At 43.9% G+C, this 9363-nt stretch overlaps 1 protein-coding gene across 9 annotated transcripts in view; it reads left to right on the top strand.

Moving 5' to 3' along the window:
- The window catches only part of LOC111260456 (RNA-binding protein Musashi homolog Rbp6), a 240832-nt gene that overhangs the window by 82226 nt on the left and 149243 nt on the right, over positions 1 to 9363 (top strand). For all 9 annotated transcript variants that reach the window (XM_022833232.2, XM_022833231.2, XM_022833227.2 and 6 more), the window contains one exon: positions 8930 to 9014. In XM_022833232.2, the coding sequence (XP_022688967.1) occupies positions 8930 to 9014 (85 nt within the window). The remainder of the gene's footprint in view (positions 1 to 8929; positions 9015 to 9363) is intronic.

The following is a 9363-nucleotide window of genomic DNA, read 5'->3' as shown; positions in this document are numbered from 1 at the left end:
AGATGACAACCTCATATTCACGCAAAGCTCACACTGACCTTGTCTATAGCGAGCCACCGACATCCAACGCGTTTATGCATATATATACGTAGATGTGCATTTGTGTAGTAGGAGCATTCTAAAACGTTGCTTGATTAGTTCTAGTAACCCAATGTGTTCCCTGGTAATTGTTTTATGGTCAGGGCATCCAGGGTATATTGCTGTGGCCTCAATTATTGACAGTACGCTCGTGTCGGGTTTGGGAAGATGACAATAGACTGTTAGAAAGAAATTCTCGTTCGGTTAGCATCTGCAATTTCTCATACTCCTTAAAAGGAAGACTTGAAGAAATACAAAAACCCCTCTGGGAGACTGAAACGTCTCCGATATAGGTATTTAGTCAACCAGTCTTACGTTCTGATTACATTTAAACACGGAAGCGTCGTCATAGAAACAGGCGTTCGATGTAAATAGACAAAGCTTAATCGAACGGCGAGTCAGGAACGAGACCGAGGAATAACGGTTGACAATTAGCGTTGACGAAGTCGTATGCGAACTCATGTTTTTGGTAAACTCAAGTCATCTACGTTTCCATGTGAGGGGGGTCATCGCAGGCTTGTATGGTTGCCGCCATTATCTTTACTTACGCTACTCCTTTTGCAATTCCAGCGAAAGCGGCCAAATCAGATGCAAACGCAAACTCTGTCCTTTCGCCTTTTTTTTTATCTTTTCTCCTCGTCCCTTTATTTCTTTCTGGGTTTGGTTCATGTCAATCCGTGTCGAACAGATCAATTGGGTATTTGTTGCAGCTGATCACTAGCAAGCCGTCCTGCCTCGAACAGTTGGCTGACAACTGTACAGACGTCAGCAGTGGCATACGCGCTGGTGCCCCTGAGGACCGCTCAAGGTCTTCCAACATCGGCAGCCCCATAGCTGTGGTCCCCCCCTCGCCCTTCATATAATCAAGTAGTGTTGCAGCTGGCGGCGACAGCATAGTGATGATGCGGTTCTCTGCTAACAAAGCCGAGATAGACCGTCACTACCACCGTCGCTGCTGTTGAAGCTTACTTTTTACAGGCTCTCTGCACACCCAGTTTTCCCATTTCTCTCAACCGGCCTAACAGGAGCGGCTGAGCTATTGCAACAGAAGCTGGCCTACCACAAGAGCAGCATTTTGTCAAGCAGCGGCCTACTGATCCAGGAGCGATGCCGGAGGTGCTGCAGACTTAGAGCGGTCGGACGCCGTCTCTGCTAAAGTTGCCGTTAGTTATGTGTCTGGCTATAGGCGTTTTACGTGAGATCAAAATGAGAGACGTGAGAGAGAGGGGAAAAACGCGCGTGTGTGTATATTAGAGGGCGTCCAGTGCTGGAGAGGGCCACTGGATAGCTCGGCTGCTTGCTGCTTTGTCGGGCCATTGGCTCCCTCGAGGGCCATCAGAGTATCGGCGCTACTGCTGTTGCTTATGGTACCGACATCGAAATCGCATCGAAGCACCGAGGCTGGGCTGTATCGGGTTCCCGGTCCCGGCAGCTTACAGACGGGCGTTACTCCTCACAGGAATACGGGATACTGGCCGTTCGCTCGGCTGCTTAGGACGAACCTTTCGCCGATCATCAAATGCTCAAGCGGCCGATTTTGCCTGTTTGGGTTGGCCTAAGCGCTAACCGACTACCTTTGCGTCTTGCAGCGTTTTCACTTGTCGGCATTTTCGACAATTGCCTCGTTGCGGCTCTGTATGCAATAGGGATAACAACGGCGCCGACGTTTGCAAAGCCCTAAACATGACAGAGTTGTTTTATGATTACATCGCAGTGGCAGCTCTAGGGTCTCGCAATAACGAACAGGAGCATCGAACTACCTGGACGTCGAGTGGCGCACCCCTGATGGGGATGATGGCGGTAGTCATCGGGCTAGTAGGCAAGTGACTGCTGTACCGATAACAGTTTGCGCGTGATGCCGCCTATTCAGCCAAACATTGTCAATACTGCTGCTGCTGATGGAGGTTCTGAAGGCACACATTAAGCGAAGGACCGCTAGTAGTTGGTAAAAGCTATAGCTCTGTCGCTTGGTTTGCCAGCGATCGCGAACAACTTCATGCATGCCTTCCTGTCTGTTTATGTATATGTGGCTGGCTATTCGATGATGATGGCCGCAGCGGAGACGGCAGAATCATCTCGCCGTTTTTCTGCGAGTTGTCACGGAAAGAACACTTGCTGCCATTACTACGGCTGTGCAAAATAGTGCCATCCGTTAGGTAGAAAAGCTGTACCTAGTATGTACAGATAAGTGAGCACCATTACGGCGGCCAACACGATATACGGGATATGCGTCGGACGTTAGCTGCGATTCCATCAGTTCTAGCAAATAGCAATCTGGCGTTCTGCTATTAGACTTACACACAAGTTATATTATTCCAATAAGTCGCTTCCTAGTATTGTTAAAACAGCTGATAATACTGCTGCTTCTGTTGTCATAATCTCATAGGAGCCTGTGCGCACTAACTTCTCATAAAGAGTGCGGCGCTCTTTGTTACCGCAGATAAAGAACTTAGTTACTGCGTATCTACTTCGCGTGAAGACTGAGGCGGCCTCGTTTATACTCGGCAATAGTAAAAGGCTAATAGATAAATAGTTCTATGAAAAAAAACCGTGAACTTTGTTGCAGAATTTTGAAGCATGTTCAGGGCATTGTTTCAGACATGAGTAATTGTAGCTATGTAAACATGTAATTGTACGTATCTACGTAAATATGTATCTACATGAAACCAATGTTTTCTTTCGATAAGTTTCTCAAAACTTAGCTTGGCTCCTGAGAAAAGATTAGATTATCTGATTTTTCATTTAAGGCAAATCAAATTGAAAATTGGGTCGATACGAAACGTGGCCTAATTACGTGATTCAAGATAGCTCTTCGAGTTTTAGGCAATAAAGATGCTCGTGACGTCAATGATGAAAAGAGTGCAGAAAAATTCCTAAACCTTAGAAACTGCGTGAAACAGGAGTCAGCCAGCCGTGTGCTCGTTGTTGCATTACAATTACGCTCTGAGCACCGCAAGCACCCCTACGACGTATATTGGTTTCGACGCGTATTGGATATAAGGAAATACTGAGCTAGCCCATTCTAGATCATTGCAGTTGGGCTAATATGGCCAGTTGTGGCCCCCAACCACTAATTAATCTATAGGTATCTAAGCAATAACTGCTGTTGCACAATTCGTACGGCAGTTGTGACTAATAAGATTTTATTTCAGTGGCTGCTCTGCTCTGTTACGTGCTGTTACGCAAAACTTACGTAAAGACATACGCGCACCCTGTAATCGGCAGTTTCGAAGCACGAGACGGTTCTATACATATAGGCATCGTTCATTGTAGCTTGCGCAAAACTCTAAGGAAAAGCAGTTTTCGATATTTAATGCTTGAAATAGCTTCAGAAGACATCAGAAGAACGGAAAGTAATTTTTAAATCTTCAATAGCCGCAACAATCTATTAGGTTAGAGAGGACAGCCTCGTGTTCTTTTTCTTGTGGGCCTAGTTAGCTATCTGCTTAAGGGCATTTTAATACCGTCCGATAAACGAGCCTATCACCTGGAAGCCGTGAATATTTTGAGTCGACGATTTCCATTTTCGAAGGGTTCTGTAGCCCTACATACGTTACGACCTGTCCCTATTGAATTTACTCCCCTCGCAGAGCGGTGCAGCTTTGTTAGACACATTTGATCGTGCCTTTATTTGTGTCAGGGCCTATATAGAATAATATTCGTTTTCCAAGTAACGTGACCATATGATCGTGTCCTTCCAGTGCGCACCGTTGCTATTTGAGTGCATCGTTTTTCGAACATTGTCAGTACCGCTTTCCTTTGTCATATCGTGTTTGACGCTGTTGGCTCTATTTGCCGAGTGTTTCTGTTTTGGTCGCGAGATCTTTAGGACATGCAAAGGCCAGACAGGCAGATAGAAAACAAAAACTTGAAAGCTTAGCAAGCGGAGGAAAGCGATAACGAGCGACGAGATAGAAAAATCCTGTTCGTCGAAGACGGACCCGCCACACTGACGATAACACTGATTTATCCATTTGATTAGATAAATCCAGTGTTAAGAACATCTATTTAGTAAGCCGGCAATGGGTCCAATGTTGCTTGAATCGTGCGCCGTTTAGCTGACTGCAAGACATTTGTTGCATCGTAACGCAGCACATATAGACAATTTGAGGAATATATGTTATACTGAACACCATATATAGACGTTTTTTTTCAGACCTTTGACGGAGAAACAGGCAAAAGAAGCGTCTAGCCATAGCATTGCTTTACGGCTACTATGAGAATTTGGCTTACCGGGTACCTTCTGACGGTGACTAACGTCATGCTAATTTGTGGATTGATAACATTTGATGGTTTATCTATGTTTATTACGAGATAACTAGAGGGAAAAGATTCGATGTGAACCTTCGTATGTAAATATGTGTTTCATAATTTCATATAACTATACTATATGACAACATATATCTACAATCACCAACAGATATCGAGTGGAATTCGCAAAACGTTTACGCTTTAACAACTTGAATATATCTACACGTTTGTCGGGTTTTGCGTTGTCGTACAAATATGGATCAAGCCATAGGGCGGGTTTCGGGTGAGGCTTGTGTTAAACCGACAGGCAAGCGGCCAAACACCCGCAGATGTCTACTGGATTATAGGGTGGAGGTGGTTAGGGCTGACTGTAACCTACTTGTTTCGGGACGGTTATGGAGTGCAGCGGATCGTTCGTTCAAAAGGGCTACCTCAATTGGGCCGACATGAGAGTCTGCTATGGGCAGGGGAATAGCAGAGTTCGGCAAGCTATTCTGCATAGTGGTAATCGACTCATAATCATTTGAAAGTCAAATATAACAACTATTACCCTATATGAAAATCGGCTGATTTTCATAAACCTGGTCCTGACCAGCTTTGGTATCGCCGGCGATACGTACTATATATAAAGTTGTCCAACGTGAGTGGTTCTCCGACTGCTTTGCCTCACTCATTGCGGTCAGTAGCGATGTTTTTGAGCACCATGAAAACGACAGACAAAACGCAGGCGTATTGTATTTCTGCGAGGAGTATTTGTGGATATGCTAGCATCACTAGTATACCGAAGGTAATTTCATGTGGTTTACTTCAAGGTGTCAGGTCGGGCTTCAAGCTGTCGTCAGTACATAAAGCTCAAGTAAATTATAGTTCGCTATTGACCAATAATTGATCGGTCTCGGAAGTATCTGTAACGTGGCCGTACCGGCACATAAGTGGTTAGGATCAGGCCCAAAAACGCGTACTGTTAAACATTTTTTAATTATCGCAAACGTTGCAAACAATATATTAGTTGTGCGCCCAGGTGAAGCACGGAGCTTAGCAAAAAAATATGATACGTATAAAATAAATGGGTCACGTCATTTAACGCTGCACGGATCTTCTTTTTACCGTGCTGTACGTGCAGCGTTTTATTCTATAACACATTGGATATATATACAGAATAACAGGCTTTTGTGGATATATAAACAAGGTTTGTTAGGTGGTTGAAATAAGCGTAATGGAACACGGTTTTACATAATATACCAACACTCTTGCAATTGGCTTCCGTAGCTGTTATAGGCCATACCAGAGTTAGTTTACTGCATAATGGAGTTAGAGGTCTTTGTCCGTTGCTGCTATTAGGCTCTACTTTTTGAAAAGGCAGCACATGACGGACTGCGCATGCGCTGGCGTATGCCGATATGATTCTAGGATTTTTATTTCTTGTGCAGGACTTGCAGGGTATAGACTCTCCTGACCTAATAAAACCTAAGTGTGGCCTATTTAATCTTGTTCTGAGTGCGCCCTATTTTTCTGCGTGAAATGTTTGCCTATCGTCGCCTGGTATAGCCTGGCGATTTTTTTTTTCTCATTTCAGCCGTTATCCGACATCGGCAAATCAATTTCATTTGAATTCTCCGATCATTTTTATCGAAATATTATTATTACTATATATTGTTCCTCACCCCGGATTGTTAAACCTTAATGTACAGATAGTAATGTAGCAAGAGCAGAATATCGGTATTTGAAATTAGGTCTTATTCGGCATTGATTTTAACAATAATAGTTAGGATAACATTGTTTCGATAATTTAATCAGGCCCGTCATTAATTATGACCTGCACGTTGAGTAGGCGAACGACATAAATTGTTGAAAATGCTTAAGATTCAGGCTAAGCGGTATGCACAATCTAAGTCCCGTTCTTTCAGCATTTGTGTATTCAGATACGTTGTTACTGTCTCTTACCCAACTAAGGTAATTGTAAGGTTTCTTATGTGCAGAAAGTAGGAAAAAGAAGATGTCAAATGACTTGTATAGTGAGATGTCGAGCGTAGCTCTTCGCGGATGCTTCAATATTTGATATGGAACCTGAAAGCGTGGCGATGAAAACTGGCTCTTTTCTCGGTTAAGGAAGCCCTGTTATGATCATACAGTGACTGATGTCATAGTGTTGCAGGCTGCTGGACATATATAAGAGGAGCTTTGGGAGCTTTTCCGAAGCAGCTCAGCAAGACAAGTTTTCGAAGGCGAAGTGCAAGAGGGAAAGCGAGTTGAGGCAACTCGTAGGGTTGATTTGGCACTGGAGATGCAAGATGGGATGCATTGGGGCGGCGAGGAGGCCTGAGGCATTCGGCACTCCAACGGGGTCTCAGGTGGGGAAAGAATCGGCTGAAGCGAGACAAAGCCGCCAGAGAAAAGACTCACCATTGTATCTTGTTGGGGAAGCCGGGAAGCATTCCCGCTTGCTGAAGATGACCACTTTCAGATTTTGCATTGATGGAGATATCGGGTAGGCCAAAAAGAAAGAAGAAACCTAACCTGCAATAGTAGACGCGAACGTAGCCATAGGCAACAGTTGGAACATCTTTTTGGGGTAAACTCGTATGTGAATATGTATTGCGTCAGTCGAGCCTTATGTGGCTTAGGCTTAGGTCAGAACTGTTTACTGGCCTATCAGGTCTTGTCAAGGGGATACAGAAGTGTGCAATCCAGCTATATATACCTTGTGGAAATATAGCTTGTGAAGATCTGGTCAACAACCACTACGTCACAGGTGTTTTCGTGGATTGAGCAAATTTTTCTAGGTGACGTGGTGTAACGTAAGACTGGCGTACGTGACAAATACTTGTTCTTAATAAAGTTATGCTGTTTTTCCAAGAAGAGGGAGAACACTGCTATCAGCAGAACACATATGTGGGGGTCATGAGCGCAAAAACTGCGTTCGTTTGTGCGGGGCTACTTCAGTAGCTCACTTAGTAAGCTCTCAATAATCGTTTCAATTTGGTGCCAGCCGCTCAGGTTCATAGGGTCATTCGATTTTTTCTAGAAGGCTATTTTTGACCGAAAAGTTCTAAACATCATCACTATTTTAACACGTTATGACGATGAATTTCTAGTTGTTTCTTTCCGTCCAAGCCTACGCACTTCGTTTCCTCTATCGATGACACTATTTTCTTTTCTTCAGGTTTACGAAGGAATCGTGGGCGGCGGAAAACGGTTCTACCCATATGATCCCCGTTTTCTCTACGCACGCGCTCCGTCATGTAGTTCGTCGTCGAATCGACCACTCAGAACCTAAGAGTAGAGGATCAGCTATTGTTGGCAGTACATTGAAATTGCTTCGCTTTATTGTACAGCAACAAGTGATATTTTGAAAGGAACTCTCTGTGCCCTTTCTGTTTACTAATTTTGCTGATGCAACTCGACGTTATACTCGACGCTACGCTATAGCATGTTCAACAGGATAACTAGAAAGCTTACGTGTCAAAAATAGGATGGAATATGGGTAGCAATGACGACAACGCCATCAGCATCGCCACCAACAGCTCTAGCGGTATGAGTCTAATGAAAAATACCCGTTCGTTCCCTTTTGGCATAACTGGAGTTTGGCTAAGGCAACACTCGGGCACCGTTGAGGCAGCCTTCTTTGTACTAGAGGCAGCCTTAAGGGCTAGGAGCACTCTGCGGGGCTGCGTCTGCTACATCTTCGAAGGGAGAACATTCAGTCATCAATATTTTGTTCTTCTATTTTTTTTCAATAGATGCGCTACCTTCACTACTACTGTTTTTTCAGTTTAGCGTCTTCCTTATCCCAACTCTGTAACTTCTGGGGTACCCTGCTGATGTGGAGTACGGACCCACGCTGTCGAGCCATCATTGAACCATCTTTGCATCCGACCAGCTGAACTAGCTCGCGGTGCCTTTCTTCGCAATCCTTGAAGAGGTTAAGCCGCTTATTGGCTTAGTAGCTTATTCTTATTGCTATTAAAGGAACTTGTTTTCTTCTCTTCTCAGCAGTTTAACCGGCTTCCGCTTCAGATGGGTACTACCGAGAGAAGCCGTTATATTTTTGCGGTACATACGCCGTTAGACGGTACGTGACGCGTTCGGTCCGTAAAATTTGGTCAAAACTATCGGAATACGAACGGCGACGAGCTTATGAATGCTTCAGCAGAAGTACGTGGGGGTGGCAGGGCGCTCAAAGCCAAAGTAGAATCAGTAATAGCTGAAGGCGTAAACAAAATAGGCCACCTCTCATCATACAACAAATGTTTGTTGTGTACAGTAGGACGAAAAACGACCTGTTGTATATTATAGCAGTACGTACAGCTAAAACCTATCCTGTGTAACAAGTCTAAGTGTGCTGCTACCATGGCCGTTACAATGTTCGAAACGCAAGTACCCAATGGCTGTCACTAGTTCAGCACTACGTTTTCTGCATTATTGAATAATTACATTCGAGAACAGAGGTGTTTTTTTAGGTAGCATGGAGTGGTATGATTTAATCTCGCGTTTTTTTCATGACATCACAGTTAATAACAATGTTTACAATAACAATAGTATATATCTTCTTCTGACCGTGACATTTTAGCAATAATTGTATTCATCATTCACCTTACAGGGGATTCGGTTTCGTAACATTCGCCGATCCCGCTAGCGTCGAGAAAGTCTTAGCCAATGGACCTCACGAACTCGACGGAAAAAAGGTTAGTAAATTATAGCTAGCTTACCACACCGTGTACCATAGCAGCGTCCCGCGCCGTTCTTTTCACAGAAGCATATTTACGTCCAGTTTGTATATAGCATCCTATATTATTAACTCAACTACCGGTAATCGACTAGACGGCTTGTATTAGGACATATAACTGTTAATAATATTACGTCTATGAAAAACAATCGCGCAGCCTGTGATTCAAAAGCGTTGTGGGGCGCATGGAAAGGCGTTGCCAATTAGAAAGGGCAGATACATCCTGAAAATAGGAAAAAAAGAGAGATAAAAGTTGAAGTTTTAGTTTGAAGTTAATCTCCTTTTATTCTAGTTATTTAACTTATTAT

This window comes from Varroa jacobsoni, unplaced genomic scaffold, assembly GCF_002532875.2.
Source record: "Varroa jacobsoni isolate VJ856 unplaced genomic scaffold, vjacob_1.0 scaffold_441, whole genome shotgun sequence".
Classification (NCBI taxonomy): domain Eukaryota; kingdom Metazoa; phylum Arthropoda; class Arachnida; order Mesostigmata; family Varroidae; genus Varroa; species Varroa jacobsoni.
The sequence above is the reverse complement of the archived record's forward strand: the minus strand, read 5'-3'. Positions and strand labels throughout refer to the sequence as shown.